We start from the raw sequence: 22,448 nt of genomic DNA on the forward strand, positions 1-22,448 counted from the left end.
ACTACCATCTGGCAAAGTTTCAAGTCTCTAGCTCTTACGGTTTGGGCTGCACGATGCGTTTTACGGCAGAAGAAAAATAATAATAATAAAAATCAGTACAATTACAATAGGGTTTCAGCACTTCGTGCTTGAACCCCTAATAATTAAAGCTGCAAGCAGCATTTATCGGGGTTCAAGCATTTAAGGTGTTTAAGGCATTTAAGCACATAAGCATTTAAGACATTAAGTTTTATTTAGAAAGCTTTTACCCACTGAAATAAACAATACTGCTATGTTAGTTTTTAGCTCAGCTTTTTATGTACTGGTTTATAAATTATAGCTGGATAAACTGAAATGTTACAAATGTACTTATACTCTACATTGGTTTAAATGTTAACTGTCTCATGGGACAACATTTATTTATATTGGAAATTATTCAGATGTGAAACAATTGCAATGTGGTTGTTTAAGACCAATAAACTTTCTCTTGTTTTAAAGTGTGTGGACAGTCATGTATGCAGATGATAAAACATTACATTTACCAGCGACATCAATTAAGTAGTTGTCTACTACTTTGGATGAGGAAAACGTTTTTCCACAACACTGTGTAGCATGTAGTGTGCAACGTGACTTGACGTGCTACACCCAGTTATAGTATTCGGTAGGGCCTAATTAAATCAGAAGCAAGGAACATCTACTGGGGAGGAAATGGTGCAACAGGTGAGCAAATAGTTAACAATTTTGTTCTGATTGAAAGAGAAAATTATATTTATAAGTGAAAAGGTTCTCTTCGTAGTTTGTTTCAGAAAGATGAGATGACAAATAAGAACAATAGATAGTTAGTAAATGAAAAGACATCACTGACTCATTTGTTTTAGGATGAATGGTTCAACAGCCTAAGCTGTTCGAGAAGCTTCGAGAAGTTCTGCAGTTTTAATAAAATTTGTGAAGAAAAACCCAAAACCAACTGCGTCTGTTTCTTTCACCTTGACCCAAATAACTTAAAATAAAAAATTATACATTCTTTTAGGGTTGTCTTGCAATATTGCAGTATCGCGCAACTGACAAGCCAACCGCAGAGGAATGCAAGTAACCGCAGCAACTGCGATATTCGCATGTTTACGTTTTTCTTATTTTTTTCTTTTTTCCCTGCTTGTTTTGAACTTCGTGTGTATTGAATCTTAAATAAGTTAATAATGATAACAAGAATGTTTATCATGGTGATTTGTAACAGACTTGAAACAGACAGTTCTTGAATCAGACAGTGAATGAGAGAGATCGACTGAGCGAGTGCGATTATCTGCATCTGTCTTTGAGGTCAAGCCATATATATATTCATTAAAAAGGTTGCAGTGTCCAAGGAAAGCGAAATATTGTATCGCCCTTTTAACGTTTAAGGGTATTTACCATCAGAGGTGGGTAGTAATGAAGTAAATTTACTTCATTACATTTACTTGAGTATTTTTTTGGTAAAATTTTAGTTTTAAGAGTAGATTTAAATGTGGGTACTTTTACTTCGAGTACATTTCTATTGTAAAAAACTGTACTTTTTAGGGCTGAATGATTAATTGCATTTGCGATAATAATATCGCGATGTGATAAAAGGCGATTTTTTAACCGCAAAAGCAGCGAGCAAGTAAAGCAGTCTGCACTGCGGATAAAGCATCAACTTGGCACACTACGCATATAGACCTTTATGTGATATTGTGTTATAGATTCTCTCCAACGATTCTCTATCTATTCAGATCATTTCAGAATCGAGTCTGAGCTTAGTTTTAAACACAGATACGTGATGATGCTGCGTGTGCTTTATAAACAACCATATTCTGCTTGCTAATAATTCCTCTGTCTGACACACACACACACACACACACACACACACACACACAAAGAAGGGCGTAGATTTGGTTTGAACATTGGGGAGGTTGAAGTTTGGGTCTGCATATTTTTCATGTGATCATGGTAGAAATATTGGGGGGGTTGTAATGCATAGATTTAAATATTGGGGGGGGGATTATCTCCCCCCAACCCCCCCACAAACTACGCCCCTGCACACACACACACACACACACACACACACACACACACACACAACACCACTCAAACCTTCCAAAAAATAATCATTCATAAAGTTCGGAAAAGTTGAAGCGAATTACAAGGATATTCGCGGACTGCATTGCACAAGATGCGCTATGATACGCGTGCTTTGCTTGATGTTACTCTTGTAGTGTGCGGTGTCGCTTGCCGGTATTTTCCTTACAAATGCTCTACGAAGACATCATGTGTCTTTTGGAATGCAGTTGGCTTATATATTAAAAATATGAAAATCAAAGACAGAAGCTGCTTTTAATTTTAAATACTCACGCGCTTTGCGAAGAGTGCTTGAGCATATGCGGCTGTGAGCGACTCCGTCTAACGTGGTTAAATGTATTTGCATCTCAAAATGCTTTTATGACAAAGTAGTCGGGTCACTGTTCTTTTCACACTGCATGACTATCTAGGCCAGGATTCAGTCGCTGCTGTGTTCAAACTGCACGATGGATCGGCGACAGAAGGTTTCACACTGCATGACTTTACAATAGGAAGAATCGCCGACAGCTCTGTCTGGCACGCAAACTACGTTTCACAATCAAAGACACGCGAGATGTGACAAGGAAACAACGTGAGATCACGCGTGCAAGACCGGAGCTCTCGCAAGACTGAAATTGTTATTAAAAAGGATAGCCTGCAAGAATATTGAGATCCAACTTGTCTGTGCGCTGATTTGCAAAAAGGAGAAAAATAAAGAGTTTATGCAGGAGGAAATGGTTAGGAAGACGAGGGGAGCAAGGACTGTGTTCTGCAAAGAGAGTGGGTAAATAAATCATTTTGCAGTGTGCTGCTGTTGCTGCTGGTCAAGCAAATGTTTGTGCTTTGTTTCTGTTTGATATAATTGTAAATATATCTATTAAAATACTTATATTCTGGTCTATAACTCCTCCCCGAACTCCCCGCTGCTTTGTATCTTGCTCTCTCATTGGCTGTCGGTCATCGCCAATGTAGTTTTCAGTCAGAACACTTTTCACACAGCAGATTTTGAATCGCCGACAGGTCCAGATATTTAGCATGCCAAATATCTCACGGGTGTCGGGTGTTTTTTTTTTTTCAGTTCCAATCATAATTTTGACATTTGGGTGTTATTGTTTAGCTATTGACCTATGTTTTCAAATTTCCTGTGGTGTTTTTGTCACGATCGGACTAATGGTTTCGAAGATAATTGCAAGTTTTTAAAGTGCTAAATGACAATGATACATAAACTATAAGGCGAAACCTGGCATGTTTGGTATCGTTGGACTCAGGAAGGATTCAGGATTTCAAGGGACTAATGGTTGTATGCGTTTATAGCCATTTTCATGACATTTTTCCCTGTTATAGCGCCACCAAGTGGCCAATTGTCGCGATTTTTAATCAAATGACCTAAGATTGAGCTAATGAAAATGTGTCCCGAGTTTAGCAAAAATATCTCTTTCCGTTTACAAGTTATAATTGTTTTAGTAAAAGTGGCTGTGGTGCCTTCAAACATTTTGGTTACCCTTAGTGACCGGGAATTTAAATTAAGATTTTTTTTTGATGATTATTGATAGTCACTGTCCAGAGAATATTTCTGCAGTGGTTTGGTTCCAATCAGGCTAAAAACCTAGGAGTAGTTCGCAAAAGTAGGTTTTTCAAAAAACCTCAATTTACTCGAAATTGGCGCCTGAAGGGCGAGCAAATCGGAGATAGCCATTTTGTCCGCCTTGAGCCAAGGATTCCAACGATGTAAGACACTTGAGCCTGGGACAAAGGGTCTAAGAGTTATGAGCAATTTTGAACTTTTGGTTGCTGTAGCGCCACCTATGGGCCAATCGGGGTCATACTCTGATAGGTTGTCCCCAAATTGAGGCCTACCATCTGGCCAGGTTTCAAGACTCTAGGCCTTACGGTTTGGCCTGCACGATGCGTTTTACGAATCCTTACAATTACAATAGGGTTTCAGCATTTCATGCTTGAACCCCTAATAAGAATGGAAGCTTTTTGCCATTTATAGCGTCACCTAGGGTCCGATCTGCATGAAACTCGGCATGCTTCCTCATCATGTTATGACACATATGCTCATCAATTTTTGTGAAGTTCTGAGTTTTCATTTGGGATTTATAGGCTTTTTAGTGTATTTTGCCCCGCCCCTTTTCTAAATGACCCTGTTACAGCCACCCAAATGCCAAAGTTCAACTTTTTTTCGATAATTATTGATCTAGAGAGTCCAGAGAATTGTCCTAGACTGGTTTGGTTCCGATCGGGCGAAAAACCAGGGACTAGTTCGCAAAAGTAGGTTTTGGACAAAATTCGACATAGCAGAAAATTTCCCCTGCCTACATCCAAATCGGAGATAGCCATTTTGTCCGCCTTGAGCCAAGGATTCCAACGATGTAAGACACTTGAGCCTGGGACAAAGGGTCTAAGAGTTATGAGCAATTTTGAACTTTTGGTTGCTGTAGCGCCACCTATGGGCCAATCGGGGTCATACTCTGATAGGTTGTCCCCAAATTGAGGCCTACCATCTGGCCAGGTTTCAAGACTCTAGGCCTTACGGTTTGGCCTGCACGATGCGTTTTACGAATCCTTACAATTACAATAGGGTTTCAGCATTTCATGCTTGAACCCCTAATAAGAATGGAAGCTTTTTGCCATTTATAGCGTCACCTAGGGTCCGATCTGCATGAAACTCGGCATGCTTCCTCATCATGTTATGACACATATGCTCATCAATTTTTGTGAAGTTCTGAGTTTTCATTTGGGATTTATAGGCTTTTTAGTGTATTTTGCCCCGCCCCTTTTCTAAATGACCCTGTTACAGCCACCCAAATGCCAAAGTTCAACTTTTTTTCGATAATTATTGATCTAGAGAGTCCAGAGAATTGTCCTAGACTGGTTTGGTTCCGATCGGGCGAAAAACCAGGGACTAGTTCGCAAAAGTAGGTTTTGGACAAAATTCGACATAGCAGAAAATTTCCCCTGCCTACATCCAAATCGGAGATAGCCATTTTGTCCGCCTTGAGCCAAGGATTCCAACGATGTAAGACACTTGAGCCTGGGACAAAGGGTCTAAGAGTTATGAGCAATTTTGAACTTTTGGTTGCTGTAGCGCCACCTATGGGCCAATCGGGGTCATACTCTGATAGGTTGTCCCCAAATTGAGGCCTACCATCTGGCCAGGTTTCAAGACTCTAGGCCTTACGGTTTGGCCTGCACGATGCGTTTTACGAATCCTTACAATTACAATAGGGTTTCAGCATTTCATGCTTGAACCCCTAATAATAAAAATCCTTACAATAACAATAGGGTTTCAGCACTTCGTGCTTGAACCCCTAAAAATCAGTACAATTACAATAGGGTTTCAGCACTTCGTGCTTGAACCCCTAACAATAAAATGTCTAATTGCCTTATATTATCTCCTCAATTATGATCACTGATGCATGTCAGGGTGTTTACCTGGATCGAAATATTTATTTTAAGAAAGTCTAAGTATAACTGAAGAGCGAAAAGACACAATTACACGAACAGAAGAGGCTTCAGTGATTTAATCCATAAAACTGGCAGATGTGTGATGTTGACATTCACAGATGTGTTAAGTGTTACAACGTGTCTGAAAACAGAGAGACATCAAATCTGTGCATATGAATCAACCATTTTAAATTAAAAATGCACTAAACCACAGATACACCTTCAATCTCTCCAAATAAATTACGAACAAAAAAATGTGCAAAACTGCATTATAAAAAAAACTAAACACAAATATTCCCTCTGTTAAAAATGAGTGTCACTGTCTGAGACTTTAAATAAAAGATGTGACCAAAAGCATCTCAGCTTACAGTTACATACAATAAATGTAAAAAATTAAAACAAAATACAGCATTTTAAATAATTTAGATCTCATTAAAACGGCAGTAAACATATCACAATAATCATGAAACTACACCAACAATTCATTCTGAAGAGAAACAATAACATCAAGGCAAAAACAGCATCTTCCTCACAACAAAAACACTGAATCTAATTCAATGCTCTCTCTTTCAGAGCAATAAACCTGAACGGATCTGATATTAAACTGCCAAAAGCTGAAGATGATTATTATTAGCGTAGAAAAGTCCATTATTAATATCATAAATATGCTATACTGAGAGCTCATAAATAACCTTCAATAATCATAATAATGACTTTTTGTTCCCTTTCTGTCCTGTATTCATCTGGCCTCTCATCCACAACCACTGCTTATGGTTTCTCGAGTACTAGTAATGAATCTAATTAAGCGTTATAAGACATACAAGTCATTTCAAGCTAATATTATCATCCCGCTACTGAGCACACACACTTCTGAACACACACAACACACTCAAAGCTTCACCGCTCGAGTGATTCCCTGATGGACTGACCAGTGTGTGTCAATAACACAGGGAAAAACCTCTCTAGATGCCCAGGGCTTCTCCAAACATCAGTGTGTGTGTGTGTGTGTGTGACACGCTGAAGGAGCAAATGCACTGGAGACAGATACAATACACCACCCACATTAATATTCATGACAAACCTGCAAGCTACGCTTCCTGTAAACCACATTCACACACACACACACACACACACACACACACACACACACACACACACACACACACACACACACTAGAGAAATCTGAAACAAAGCACAGAAAGAGCGTCAGAATGTGGCATTATCATCCATATGATGCCAATAAAGCACAAATATCCTACTGTGCTTATGAAACATAAGCATTATAATATCTATATATCCACAAAACACATTTAAAAATGTATTTCCTGAAAATGACTTACAAAAAGCATAAAATCAGATGTGGTCATAGCCGGCAATATGAAAGCATATGAACGGAATAAAAATGATCAAGTGAATCTGACAAACATGTGCAGGTCGTATTTCAACCTAAAAATTATTTTCATTACACGAATAATCAACCGTTTTAAATTAGATTAACCCTGTTCAAATAAATTACAAACTTAATTTTTTTTTTCTAAAACAGAATGTCATGGTGTATTATTATTAAATTTATGCTTATTTAAAATAAACATCGTTTTGCATATAAGAAAACAAAGCCGATTAATATTTGTTGCATTGTGACATATACATAACGAATGTGTTTCATTTTCTCTCAAATTATTTTTATGCATCTTGTATTTGAATCTGCAACTTATATTTATGCAGATTTAAAATGGAAAATAATTCCAGCAATTAAGACCAATTTATAATGGTCCCAAAAAAGGCTTAATTTTTAAAAACAAAATATAACTTCTTTTTTTTTTTGCGTGTGTTTTTAGGGTGAAATGTGACCTGGACATTTTATCACGAGATTCACCAAAACACCTGAAATATAAAGTCGTATTTCAACCAGAAATCAGTGAGAGACGAGAAATATCGCTTTGCATGTCAGAAAACACGTCTATTTTGTTGCACTGTGACATTATTTTCATGACAAAATCTCTCAAAACTATTTGTGTAACATATTTGTTGTATTTTCCACAATCTTAAAATCTTAAATTTATGCATATTTAAATTGAAAATATATATATATTTTGTATTTAAATAAACACTTATTTTAAACGTCATGAAAATAATATCACAAAGCAAAACATCATAATGGTCCTAAAAAAGGCTTAATTTTTTTTTAAATCCCAAAATATATTTTTTTCTTTCTGAAATGTGACCTGGACATTTTTGTTGTGACTGAGATTCATCAAAACACCTGAAATGTCCTTTATTTCCCTCTGTGTTGGTGTTAGTTTGTGTGCAGTACCTCCTCCTCGCCTCTAGAGGGCGCCGCTCACTTTACCTGTTCTGGCCAAGATGCTCATGAATATGCAAACACAGTTTGCTCATTAATTATAACGGATTTAAATATAAAATAACGGAATTAAAACAAGTTTATCTGTAAACAAACAAACATAGGAGTGCATGTCCATCCCGTGTGTGTGAGATGAATGAAGCGTTACCCAGAAACACACACACACACACACTAGCTGAAGCAGCAGAAGAGTGAACAGGTCGATGACTCATGACAGTGGAAGTTTCCAGAGGTCGGTGTGTCGGTGCATTCGGCGATGAACCGGTGCAGTTCAGACACATGCAGCACGTCCTGCGTTTGTTGCTGGAACACACACACACAAACACACACACACACAGACGTTTTTACACATTTCAGACAGGCACTTTTAAAGGGGTCCTATTCTGCTTTTCCACTTTTCAACTGTAGTTAGTGTGTAATGTTGCTGTCTGAGCACGAGAAAAGATCTGCAAGCTTACAAAGCTCAAAGTCATTCCAAAAAAAGGGATATTTTATTTAAAGGGGTCCTATAATGCCCTTTTCACAAGATGTAAAATAAATCTCTGATGTCCCCAGAGTGTGTATGTGAAGTTTTAGCTCAAAATACCTCACATCATGTTAAAATTGTAATTTTTTGAGGGTGAGCAAAAACGCGTTGTTTTTGTGTGTGTCCCTTTAAATGCAAATGAGCTGCTGCTCCCGGCACAGAGGGCGGAGCTTCAACAGCTGGTGTGTGTGTGTGTGTGTGTGTGTGTGTGTGTTAGCAGCTCTGATTACCTCACACAGACACACACTGAAATGTCACTGAACTGTTCTGCATTTTATGCTCAAACCGGAGTCAGACAATGATGGAGAGACTCAAGAAGAAGTGACAACATGTAGAAGCAACAGGACGTCTCTCAATGGTTAGTTGATGAATTTATATAGCTGATGTGGAGTTAACTATCTTCAAGTCACTGATTAGCATATTCTGTCATGATAATTGTTCCCGTGGGTGGGATTTATGTTAATTTTAGGGTTAGTGATGTCGTGAAGAAGCTCATTGTAGTCTCTACCAGCCGTTAGTTGTAGTCCTTAAAAAACGGTTTCTGTAAAAGTAAAATATCTCCCTTTGCTTTGAACTTTGAGCGTTGTGACTTTGCAGATGTTGTTTATGATCAAACAGCAACATTACACACTAACTAAAGTTGAATTTGTTTATTCCTAAAGTATAGTCGAATTCCTAAAGTTAAATAAAAAGTGAATTCATAATCAACCACCTCTTTAAGTTTCTGTTATTTTGTGTAAATATGTCAATTTAGTTTTATTATTTTCTATATTAGTTTTATTCAGATTTAGTTTTAGTAATTGTATTTCGTTAGTTTGGGTCGAGGACAGCAGGACTCACCGTGATGGTGTCGTAGGCTCCGGTGATGAGCGCGATGAAGAGCGACAGCACCATGTAGATGAAGAGCGAGATGAAGGTGTAGAGATACACCTGACTGAAGACCCACACCAGCGTCCCGCTCTGCTCCATGTCCGAGAACGTGGCGAACATGTCGTCTCCATTGATGAGGGAAAACAGGCACTCAGACACCGTAGAGAGAGAGCGGAACTGGTGGAGAGACACAGACGAGGACATGTCAATGCTTGGATGCTAGAAAACAATCAACAGGATTTAGAAAACTATGGATGTTTTAATGTGGTGATTTACACCGGTGAGCCAAAACATTATGACCACCTGCCAAATAAGCTCTATATAACAAGATATTGATCAAAAATATACACTCCTCTTGATAAAAAAATAAATGTTGTGATGTTATTTCCATCAAGAGGTGCATAATTTTTCGCTCAAGATGTTGTATTGTCAATGCAAGAGTCCAGCTCTCTGTAAAGTCTCCTCCAGCACATCCCAAAGACTTTCAGTGAGTTTAAGATCTGGACTTCATGGGCCCTATCATAAACCGGCGCCATGCAGTGTTTATTGCTAGTTTCAGTCCGACGCAGTTATTATTTTCACGTCCTGCGCCACGTTGTTTCTTCATCCTTCACTCGCGGGTCAATTTGACCCCCTTAGGAATGAAGGGAATGCGAGGAATGCTTCAGTACACATAGAAAAACATAAAAATGCTCAAAATTCAAACAAAAATGCTGAAACTTGACCAACATTTTTTATTTTATAATGTCTACATGTGTATCTGAATGCATACTGAAGAGAAACGGACTTTAGGACCCAGAGGAACAGCTGATCTGCTCCATATAGAGCTATAAGGTCATCAAGAGTCATGAAATATCATGTTATATTATTATTCCACAACAGGTCGGCAAAGACACCCAGTGTAAGATATTTTGAGCTGAATTAAAAGGGTTATGCAAGAAATTGTGTTATTTTGAATTTAAGTTGAAAGAATGTGAGGAATGTGCTTAAATTACATACTTTAGCGTGGTAGGGTCCCAGGACGATCCATCCGCAGAAGCAGTAGCCCATGTAAATGGCAGCAGCGCAGCAGCAGAACCGGATCACGCTGGGAAACGCGGCTCGTAGAGTCACGATCAGGATCTGACAACAGATCAGGAGATTCACTCGTTCAGTTTACTGTCTCTGGGTTTACGCTTTTGACTTGGTAATATTTGCAGTGTCAGATTTAATAGAAAACAGGAAAGAAAGAAAAAAGATAAGAAAGCTCACGAAGGCTTTCTAAACATTTCAGGGTCGTATTTCGAGACAAAATCAAAAGAAAAATAAATGGATTTTTACTAGCATAAATACTCTTTTATGGCCAATTAAAGAGTCCAATTTATTAGAAAATAGAAAGAATATAAGAAAGAAAGAGGAAATGTGAAGCTCACAAAGCCTGTCAAAAAATTTCAGGGTCATAAAAATCAAAAGAAAAAAAATATTTTAAAAATTTAAAAATAATTATAATTTTTACTAGCATAAAGAAAAGCCTATTTTTATAACTATTTTATGGCCCAAGATTTTGTACATTGACAATTAAATGAAGTACATTTCACCTCCAAACACTTATTACTATACTATTAGAAAAAAATATATGCTTTATTTAAAATTTGTAGTAAAGTAAAATTCCAAGCACTTTATATTTTGTCTTACTGAATTTACTTTGTTCCGATTTTAATAAAAGTAATAATATAGCAAGACAAATACTGTATTACAATAGTAAGAATCATCACTGAGAATAAAGAGAACTAAAAAAAAAGTGAAACATTGAGACAGATTAGAATAATGAAAATGAGACTTTTTTTATTTGATTTTGGGGTGAAATGTCACCTGGACACATGCATATTATAATTATTAAAAAAAAATGTTTATTGAACTTTCAAAATTACAGAATTCAACATCAAGTTCTTGACACATTTTCACATTTTGTAAGTAGTATAGATTGGAAACACAACAATAATTTAAATAAAAAGAATTGATAAATTCTTGAATACTTAAAATCTTAAATAAATTCTTAAATTATCTTAAATTAAGAGAAACATAAATTCATAAGATGGTCAGGTCAAAGTGTCTGAATCATTTTTGCTTTCAAATGTTTATACATTTTACTGGTTGTCACTGTATGAAGAATTTCTGGGTATAATATAATAGTCACAGTTATTTTATTTTGCTATCCTCACTTACATAAATGAACTATAGTGTCCTGCACCCACTAGTAAAAATATATAAAAATGATATCTGGTGTCTGAATCATTTTGGTTTGACTGTAGAATATGCGACAGGAATGCAGTGTAACTCACGTTGTATTTCTGGAAGAAGCTGAAGTATCGTAACACCCCGACCCAAACCATCAGAGTGGAGGTTCCCATCAGAATACTGCAGACGTCATACGACGACAGGTTCTGCGACACAAACACAAGCACCAATCAGATCAGAGCGCTTCTCGAGCACAGCGATACCTCACAGGAAAGCGTGTGACCTTGGTCTCGATGGCGATCTTGATGAAGGAGGCGATGATGGTGAGGACGTCGCTGATGATGAGCAGGAGGTACCAGCCGTTGATGAACTCCAGACGGTCGGCCCAACACACCGAACGGCCCAGAGACTGACGGAAATAACACACAAACTCCTGCCGACGCAGAGGAACCGTGAGTTAGGATGCATTAGGAGATCACACACTTACACTCCAAGTCCTAATGCACAGATCCAATCTTTTGACCATATCTGATTTTTTTTGTCCCGCCTGTTTACACTCACTTTAGACAGGACTGGTATCTGACGGGGCTGTAACGATACCCTCATGTCACGATTCGATACATATCACGATACTGAACTCACGATACGATATTATTGCGATACTCAAAGACACATGATAGAAGGTTAACAAAAAACGCACTGTTTACATTGTGAGTGTAAATGAATAGGCTTGGACTTGGTACTGGAAACCCAAAGCATATGATAGAAGGTTAACAAAAAACGCACTGTTGATTAAAAAGGTATATTTGGTTTTACATTGTGTGTGTAAATGAATAGACTTGGACTTGTGCTGAAAACCCAATGAACAGGACAATAGAGACACCAGAATAACAATATTCATGATTCTGAAGCTGAACATACAGTATTTTAGACACATATGTTTGCACTCTTTCACTGACTAGATATATTAACAATAATGTAGGCCACTTTTTACTGGTAACATCAGACATTTGGCATTATTAGGACCCACAAATATTCCCCCATTGCATGATTATACATTATATTCAACATTATATACAGTAGTTTAATGCAGTGCTGGCACTAAAACTCTGAAAACTTGAATGTTTTCTCACACAGTAATTTTCATTTCGGTCCAACTATCCACAATACAGATTGTCACTATCCACGATACATATTGATGCGTTTTTGTATTGCGATATATTTTGACATGATGTATTGTTACACCCCTAGTATCTTATATCTGTTTTTACATTAATTCCTACCCAAAAATGATTTTCTGTGATTGTTTTACTATGCACATGCTAGACCCTGGTTTTGAATGACCGTGCTAAAATTATTTATAACTGATTTAAGTGATCATGATTATTTGTCAGCATGGACAAGATCTCATGACTCATGAATCTGCCGGATGCGAGAAAATCGGATCTCGCGTGAATTTATGTGTTTACACGTGTGCATCAAATTCCGATCCGTGTCAGATGCGAGTGAAAGATGGGGGATTGTTTGTGGCTTACGTGTTGCAGGATGATTCCTCTGAGGATGGAGCGTCCGCACAACACCAGAGACAGACCGCACACCACCGCCACCAGCACGTCGAACGCCACGCGCGCGTAACTGTCCGCTGGACACAGAGACACACGGGTTCAGCGTCAGCAGGACACACACACACACACTGAGAGCGCTTGGGGTCGGCTCACCGTGTCCCGACACGTTAGGGTCTCGGCACTCTTTAATGGACGCATCGTTGAGCAAACTGAGCTTCACTTTACCGCTGTGAGCCTTGTTATCAAACAGGATCTGAAACACACACACACACACACACACACACACACACACACACACACACACACACACACAAAGCCTCAAATATGATGATTTGATGCTCAAGAATTTCTGATTATTATTAATGTTGAAAACATGTTCAAAAGTTTGGCATAAGATTGTAAAATGCATTCAATTGGTCAAAAGTGACAGTAAAGACACTTATAATGTTACAAAAGATATCTATTTTAAATAAACGATGTTCTTTTGAACTTAATATTGAAATAATCCTGCAGCAAAACTGCCCAAATTTATCGAATGTTGACTGTATTTTTGATCAAATGAATGCATCCTGGGTGAACATAAGTGACTTCTTAAAAAAAGATTCCAAACCTTTGAATGATAATATAATATAATATAATATAATATAATATAATATAATATAATATATTTTTATGAGACATTATGAGATGTTGTAAAAGTGTGAATCTGTGCGTACAGTGATGGAGAAGGTGTAGCAGTCGGGAATCTCGTTATTAATAATCGTCTGGATGTTTATGGCCTTCAGCTGAAACTGGATGGTCACATTAATCAGCCTGTGGAGAGACAGACACAAGCGCAGAGAGGAACTTGAGCAACCATTTCACAAGACTAACGCCTCTTACACAGATCAGGGTTTGACAACACTAACGGTGTGTGTGTGTGTGTGTGTGTGTGTGTGTTTACTGAGCTACAGTTACTGTCCACAAAACTGAGCTAAACCTCCCTTTGGGGATGTTAAAAATCACTGATAAAAAAGTAAACAATGTTCTGTTTGTGGAGGTCTGTGATTATTATATTTCCTATATAAGGAATAGAAGCATTTAGTATGTTCTCATACTTCTCATATTTCATATATAAACAATATGTTCTCATTTGGAATCGCTGGATTGACTGTGTCTGTCTCACTTTTGGAAATTGAGGTTTAAGGTCTTGTAGTGGTTTCGCAGTGGAGCTGAAGGGTCTGGCGGTGGATCCACTCCGACACAGTCTAAAACAACAACAGAAACACACAGGAGAAGAGTCAATATGGCTCATTTAGAATCACTGATCATTCAGACGGACAGCAGGTTTGTGTTGCTAGGCAACAGAGGAAAACAGAACACAGATTCCGTGGAATTCCAAATATTTAGAACTCTGGTAATATTTAGCTCTGCTCTGAACCCTAGTGAGACACCTTCATAGGGAGCATCGCCACCCTCCCTATTCTGCTCTCGCCGGTGGACTGGCAGAATTATTAGGCCACATGTATATGTACCCTTTGTGCAGAGAAGGCAATCCCAGAATGCACTGCAATGAGGTGCAAAATCAGGATGGAATATTTGCTGAAGTTGGCATGAAACTGAAGTTGCAGCCGACTTTACTACCACATACTTTTCTGAGATAAACAGTTTTGAAACATTTAATCCATTGGTTGTTGACTGGATTGTAAAAAATGAGCGCTGCATACTGAATTATTTTCTTACTTAGTATTTTTGTCTTGTTTTCAGTATGATTTTCTTATGATTCTTAAATCAAAAAGTGCTTATTTGAGAAGGAAATTGGGTAAAAAAAATAAATACTTTTTAATAAAAATGTATAAAAATTAAGTGAGTTTGTGCTTAAAACAACACAAAATATCCATAAGGAAAAAATATTGGTAATAAAAAAGTACTATAATATAAAAAAAATAATAAAAGTAATAATAATTATTTTCAATAATAAAAAGAAAAGGGAAAACAATATTTTTCCATTTAAATTAAGTTATTTTTCTTACTTGCACTGACATTTTTTCTTGTTTTAAGCGACTAAACTAGATTTATGGCTTTGATTTTCTCGCAGTTGTAGAGTAAAACGTGATTTTGAAAATATATAAAAAAAATGAAAATAGTATTTTTGTGCATTTTTCATTAAAATAAACGTAAAATTCTGGTACTTTTTTAAGTTGACTTTTTTCACTTCAGCAATAATCTGCCAAGTGTCGTCTTTGAAAAGAGATCAAACTTAAGTCTGTGCGTTCAAGATTTCAAGATTTTCATTTACGTCGGAAATTTAATTTGCAGGTCTAAGCTCAAAAAGTGAATAAATGCACTATAAATACAGCATATAAAAAAATCCCATAAAAAATACAAAATATTAAATGAAAAACATTATCAAACAAAAATATAGTACATTAATTTCATTGACAAAAAATAAATAATCTGTCATTTTTGAGCGACACGCGGAGAGCACCAGAGAGTCAAACACATCAGACAACCAGACGACTAGTTTTTAAACTCAGAGCTATGCATTAGTGTGATGTGATGTCATTTCCTGCGCACCCGTGACAACATGAGGGTCGATGTCAAACGTGTCGTTGACGGGGTCGATGGTGCCCTTCCTGTAGTAGTGCTGGCACAGATAGAGGGCGCTGTCGTTCACACCCGCACCGCGGACGTACGCGTACCTTCCCACTGACGTCTGCGGCAGAGACAGATACTGACACACACACACACAGAGAGTCAAAGGTCAAAGGTTATATTCAGACACACTGTAAACTAGTTCAGCACGTTTGCAATGAACTGATTTGATGTGGATGTTTTGACATGCTCAGTGTTTCAACACTGGTCTGATGTGCTAATGTTGCTAACATCCTGTTTCGCTAACGGTCTCTGAAGCTACAGATTGATCAACGGCCTCCTCATCCACAGCAAGCTCTGCAGTTACTTCATTAATTCAGTTCATTAACATATTTATTAAGCAAGGTTCAAAACCTTGGGGTCTGTACAAAAATGCTATCTATCTATCTATCTATCTATCTATCTATCTATCTATCTATCTATCTATCTATCTATCTATCTCTCTATCTATCTCTCTATCTATCTATCTATCCATCCATCTTTCATTTATCTATCCATCCATCCATCAATCCATGCATCTATCTATCTATCCATCCATCTTTCATCTATCTATCTATCTATCTATCTATCTATATTATATTGCACAGAGAATTACAGAAATCTTCATCTGTGTTTTCATCTGGAGGTTGTTCTCCTCAGGTTAGATCGTCTGCAGTCTCGCACACAGGTGTTAAAGACAAGCGTGTCCCTCATGAGCTCAGCTGATCTGTTTAAACACACACGGACACTCAGATGTGCAGATGCGTGTCTGTACCTGCTCTATGGTGTAGTTGATGTGGTCGTGGACGCTCTTCTGCGTGTGGATACACAGCGGCTCCTCAGAATCATCCTGATAGTCCCTGAGGAACAGATGCTTGAAGGAGTCGGTGTTCTCCTCCCTAAACGCCACCACCATCTGATTACTGAGACCAAACAGCACCAGCTGACAGACACCCACACACACACACACACACACACAGGTGGAAACACACCAGTTAAGACAGATATCCACTGTGTGCACTTCAAGATATTACACTGACTGATGAACAGTTTTTATTGTATAAATACTCCACTTTCTGCCCCAAAACCTAATAATTAGGTATTTTACTACAGTAAAATTAGCAACTTGGTGTTAATTAACTAAGGGACCATTTACACAACACTCTTTTTAAAAAAAAAAAATTATGCATTTTGACCATTACATGGCAATGGCATTTTGGGGGCCTGAAAATAAAACCTTTTGAAAACGAGAGTTAAAGTGCATGTTTTTGAAAACCATACGTTATCGTATCTGTAAACAACAAAAACACGACAGAAAAAGACAGCCAGAATCCGAAGCAATTAACAAATCATTCGTGACCTTAACTAATGCAGTTTCAGCACTGTGAAATTTGCGGAAACCAGATTGAAGAGGCTCAAAAAGATTGTTTGCAGTAAGATGAGAGTGCAATTGAGAAGCAACAGTTTGCTCTAAAAGTTTAGCAAAAATATGAAGATTGGAAATGGGATGGAAGTTATTAAGTTAAAGTGCAATCGTCTTTGTAAACAACAACAACTGAATTTGTGAAAACAGTGACGTCATGCGTATTACATGTTCAGCGTAGTGTTTCTTTACATTGTGACATCGCCATCTACTGGCCTGACATGAATAATACAGCGTTTTTAATTGTTTTCGTGGAGAAAATTTAAAAAAGGTACAACTTTTCCGGTTTTAGTGCATTGTTGTCATGAAGAGGTATCCTAAATGACTCTGAAAGCCTCTTAATTAAATAAAAAACTTTTTAATGAGGGAAAAAAATGACACCTTTAAAAATCTCTGCATGTGAATGCATTAAATGACCACATGCTTTGATGTTTATATTATCAAATCCAATGACTTTCAGACCTTTTTAAGCATGACTTCAGTATCTAAATACTTTTTTAGGCTGCTGATATATGAATGACGGAGCAGGCAGAAAGGGTTGATGTACCTGTACAGTGACTAAGATGATCTTCAGCAGCTGAAGGACCAGTTTGAAGGGTTTGCGGCCTTTCGCGTGGTATTTATCACAGGGGCTCATGAAGAAGTACTTCAGCTTCCTCCTCAGGGCCTCCTCCTCCTCTTCTTCCTCCGGCCCCCGAGGGCCCGTCACACACACGTCCAGGGTGGGGGGGCTGCGGTGACACCCGCCGTTCAGGTCACCGGAGCCGTATCCCATCACGGGACTCAGCAGTCGGTCCTTCTCTGAGGAACACACACAGTACAACGGGTCATTTGCTGTTAAAATCATCAACAACAAATGGTTATAATGGCAATCATATAAATATTTTTTTTATTAATTTTATATAAATATATTAGGGCTGTGCAACGATGAATCGCAATTAATCACATCCACAATAAAAGTTTGTGTTAACATAATATATGTGTGTGTACTGTGTTTTTATATTTTGTATATAAAAATACACACACATGCATGTATATATTTGAGAAATAATTGCATGTATATACAGTATATATCATTTATATTATATATAAATATTTTATATATAATACATTTTTGTTAAATATATAAATGCATGTGTGTGTATTTATATATACAAAATAATTATAAATAGTACACACACACATATAATGTAAACACCAATTTATATATATATACATATATATATAATTGTTATTATTATTATTATTACTGTTATTTATTTTTTAGGGCTGTGCAATGATTAATCGCTTCCAAAAATAAAAGTTTTTGAAATAAATAAAATAAATTACAATTTTGTCATTTTGTGTTTCTTCACTGCTCTCACTGTAAATGAACCTGCTGCTAAAACATGTGAATAAGGCTCTATAAATGTAGCCGAAGCAATCATTTAACCTCAGACATACTTATTAAAACGACAGGCATAATCTGTCATAAAAGTGATATCATTTTATATGTAAATAACGGCGAATAATATAATATCAAACCTGTGGCCCCTTCAGCTGAAGGTCTGGTGTGAGCGCTCGACATATTACGACCATCGATGAGCAAAATCAGATATTGATAGATAAATCACAATAATATGATCGATGTGCTTCAGGAATATAAACAGGCGCGGATGAAGCGCATCGCTGCAGAGTCTGAACATGAGCAGAACACAACACAAACACCACCATCAGGTGCTCTGGCCACAAGCGCTGTCAAAATAAAAGTCCCAAAATTACCCAAGTAGGAAGCATGCATTTTCGACTGTTCGACATGTATTAAGCACCATAGAAAAGCAATTTAAAATTATCACATTTTATTTAGCATTAGGCTTAAATAAAAGAAAACATTCAGGATTCATAAGGAGTTTCTCTTGAAATAAGTGAAAAACGCTTCTTTTTGTTTTTGTTTTCGCTCTTGTGGCGCTGTCAAAATAAAAGCCCCAAAACGACCCAATCATGCAGCATATGCGATGTATTTTAATGCTATAGAGGGGTAATATAAAATTGTCACATTTAGTTTTGCATTAAATTACGAACACATTCATCATTCATAATGAGTTTGTGTTGCTGCAAATTCCCCTGGATGATTTTCAGACCACATTCCTCACTTTCCTTCTTTTTCACTCAAATGAATAGGTTTAATGGTATATTATATCACATGTAATCACACACACACACACACACACACACACACACACACACACACACACACACACACACACACACACACACACACACACACACACACACACACACACACTTAACCATAAATTCAAGATTTAGGAAAAAACAAATGTAAAAAAATTCACACTTACATATGCATTTGGCAGACACTTTTATCCAAATGTATATAGACTATTTTATCAGTTCATGCATTCACTATCAAACCCATGACCTACTGTTTGAGATTCTGGAATGCTTCTAAATTATGATTATATTACCAACTCCAAATATTTCAGCATTTCAGTGAAGACTTTAATCAAAAAAATGTGCATGATTTAAGAGCATCTCAAAAAAGATCTCTTTTGTTTTAGTATAGTGTTTGTCTCTTTTATTGCCATTACTGGCGTTTTTTTCATTCCTGCTTCTTATTAGTTTTTTTGGGGGGATTGATCCGTTGGGAAAGTTAGACATATGTAAAATAGGCACAAATAAATTGGATTCACCTGCTAACCAACACCCCAAACTACCAACGCCCGCCTTTTATTTTGTATTGAATGCCAGTCACATACAAATAATAAGCATTACAATAATCCAATATATAGTGTAAACATATTAAACAAATATAGACCACAACAAATAGGAAATAAAATATACAGTGTAATTTATAAACTAATAATACAAGTAAAAAGGTGGTGCATTTTGGTTTACTATTTTTTAACCCAAGTAGTAGCCTAACTCAAAATAAATTTTCATATCTATCTGAAATAACAAAAAGTTTCATAAAAAAAAAGCATTTTGTTTATGTATATGGTATTTTCCCACAATCAAACAAAGATTAACAATAAAGGCCATATTTGGTGGTAATCTTTGTCTTTGTAAAAAAAAAACATATTTTGAAATGTAAACTTTCATCCATAAGCATTTAGAAAGAAAACATTCCAAATCTACCCAAAACATTTAGCTATAAATGCAATTAAAAAAAATAAAATAAGTGGACAACATTTTCTTTCTCAGTCCCACAGAAATCACATTTAAAATCTACAATGCACTCAAATTTATACCAACACCCGCCTTTCACGAGCCTTCCTACTGGGTGAACGTCACATAATTAATATTAATGAGCTCAGCGTTTATGCGCATGTCTCTTCACTCCGACCGACAGACAGACATTCTTTTTCAGGAACAGCGAGACTGAACGGACGCAGAAGCGGGAAGCACCCGCAGCTTTGGATTTTCTCTACAAAGTTATTCATTTAAGGTATTCAGATTACATTAATGATGTTGTTTACCAAGAAAACACACTGTACAATCTTAAAACCTTGCAGAGTTAGAGAACCGTTTGGTCTTACGCTATAGGAGCGCAGTTACCACGTGTTTACCACGAGGGCATTGCAGAGTCAGTGAGGAAAAATGACTAATATTATTCATTTATAATGAAAGCCTTTGTCTTTTCAGACTTTCTCTAGGTAACTTCTGATTTAATAGTTTAATAATTTTTTCCTTTTATGAACATTATACAATCCTTTGACTTGCATTTAATATTAATAGACATTAATATCTGCTTTGTGGCGTGATTAGCATGTGTTTTAACCCTTTACGCGCTGGGTTGTGCACACACTAGAGCCCTGCGCTGCTTTCTGTGCATTGTGGGGTGTAGGATGTGTGCGACAGCACTGCAGGGTCTCTGTCCTCTTCTCTCTGTCCTCATGAGAGCTGAGATACTGCAGATCCTGCTACAGTTTCATTATAGAGCTTCAGTGCAGTTTCATGCGTCTAGATTTCATATACTCACTGCAGAATATTTCATGTGTTTATTTCTGTTCACATGCAGGATGATGCAGAACTGATGGAGAGAGACCGAATCTGTTTGGCGTCTCTGTAAGGGATCCTCGAGTCTCCAAACACTGACGATAAGCAGAACTTCAACATGTGAATGAATCATTTAGATAAAGATTTGTTCATGACAGATGCTGGAGAAACTCTGTGAGCTTCAAACACACTCACACTCACCAACAAATAAAGTACAATAAAACACAAAGTGTCCTGAGTCTTTTATTATTATCAGTGTATGTCAGGGATGGGCAGCTTCGGTCCTGGAGCGCCACTGAAGCTTTCTAATGTAGGATTACAAATTTAAGAATATGTTTAAGATCTGATGATCTGTACTTAACATCACATGAAAAACTAAGGTGACCACTGTATTGGGCATTGAAGGTGAATATGATGGCATCCATATACTGATTAGATTCGATATAGTTTCCATTGAAGGGGTTTTGCTAGTCTTTGATCTTCCTACTGATAGTATGTGTTTATGTTTACATAGTATTAGTTCTTGTGACCATGTGTTTATACAATTTTGGGGGTACCATTATCTCCGGTTGCGGGTAATTGCCTCTATTGTCTTTAGATGATTAGATTTAGTGGTCATCTCTAAGGCAGTGTGTAAGGTCAAGACTTTTAAGGACTGCCAACTGGATGCCTAAGATACCATGTAAAGTTACGTTATTTAGACTTGGTGACTGCAGCTACGACAGCTCGTGTTCTCAAAGAATCCTGTTGAAGAAACAACCAAGTCTCCAGGGGCCTGTTTCAGAAAGGAGGTTTAAGGGAAAACTCTGAATATGTAAACCCTGAAATGAGGGAAACTGGGTTTTCTGTTTCAGAATTGGAGGTATGTCAAACCCGAGAAAGCAGTGTAAGTTAAGCCCGTTTCTGAAAGAGGTAACTTATAGGTGAACGTGATTTCACCATAGACAGTAAAAGAAATGGATTTCACCAAGTACCACATGTTCCTGGATCAACATCTTTGTTGATCCTGGAACAACTTTCCAATCAACCAATCATATTTGAGGAACAAGTTTACAGTTTATGTCGAGTTTAGGTTTAAAACCAGGGTGAGTTTGGGTAGGGATAGGGTTAGAACAAAATTTGTCAGGAATGTTATTCCAGGACCAACAAAATATGTTGATCCAGTAACATGTCTTGCTTGGCAAAATCACGGTGACCGCAACGGATCTGGAGTCCGTTACCATGGTAACTTATTCTGCGAACATAACCTGGTCGGGAGCAGGTTTTCTTCGGTAAACCCAGAGTTTCTCTAATTAATCTGAAGACTTTGTATTTTTTCCTATTTATTTTTGTATTATGCATCCATTTAATTTATTTATGTCTTTATGTATATCACT

The 22,448-nt window shown here is 37.2% G+C and overlaps 1 protein-coding gene across 1 annotated transcript in view; it reads right to left on the reverse strand.

Annotated features, from left to right (window-relative positions):
- Positions 1-18,813, reverse strand: part of mcoln1b (mucolipin TRP cation channel 1b) — a 31,126-nt gene extending 12,313 nt beyond the window's left edge. The window contains exons 1-13 of the mRNA XM_079881195.1: positions 18,601-18,813; positions 17,624-17,877; positions 16,429-16,596; positions 15,597-15,753; positions 14,206-14,287; positions 13,757-13,853; positions 13,194-13,293; positions 13,011-13,117; positions 11,759-11,908; positions 11,580-11,681; positions 10,258-10,380; positions 9,229-9,435; positions 5,420-8,165 (exon numbers count right to left, since the gene is read on the reverse strand). Of these exons, the coding sequence (XP_079737321.1) occupies positions 8,034-8,165; positions 9,229-9,435; positions 10,258-10,380; positions 11,580-11,681; positions 11,759-11,908; positions 13,011-13,117; positions 13,194-13,293; positions 13,757-13,853; positions 14,206-14,287; positions 15,597-15,753; positions 16,429-16,596; positions 17,624-17,877; positions 18,601-18,643 (1,722 nt within the window). The 5' untranslated portion in view covers positions 18,644-18,813 and the 3' untranslated portion in view covers positions 5,420-8,033. The remainder of the gene's footprint in view (positions 1-5,419; positions 8,166-9,228; positions 9,436-10,257; positions 10,381-11,579; positions 11,682-11,758; positions 11,909-13,010; positions 13,118-13,193; positions 13,294-13,756; positions 13,854-14,205; positions 14,288-15,596; positions 15,754-16,428; positions 16,597-17,623; positions 17,878-18,600) is intronic.
- Between the last annotated feature and the right edge of the window lie 3,635 nt (positions 18,814-22,448).

The sequence above is a fragment of the Squalius cephalus genome (genome assembly GCF_949319135.1).
Source record: "Squalius cephalus genome assembly, chromosome: 1".
NCBI lineage: Eukaryota > Metazoa > Chordata > Actinopteri > Cypriniformes > Leuciscidae > Squalius > Squalius cephalus.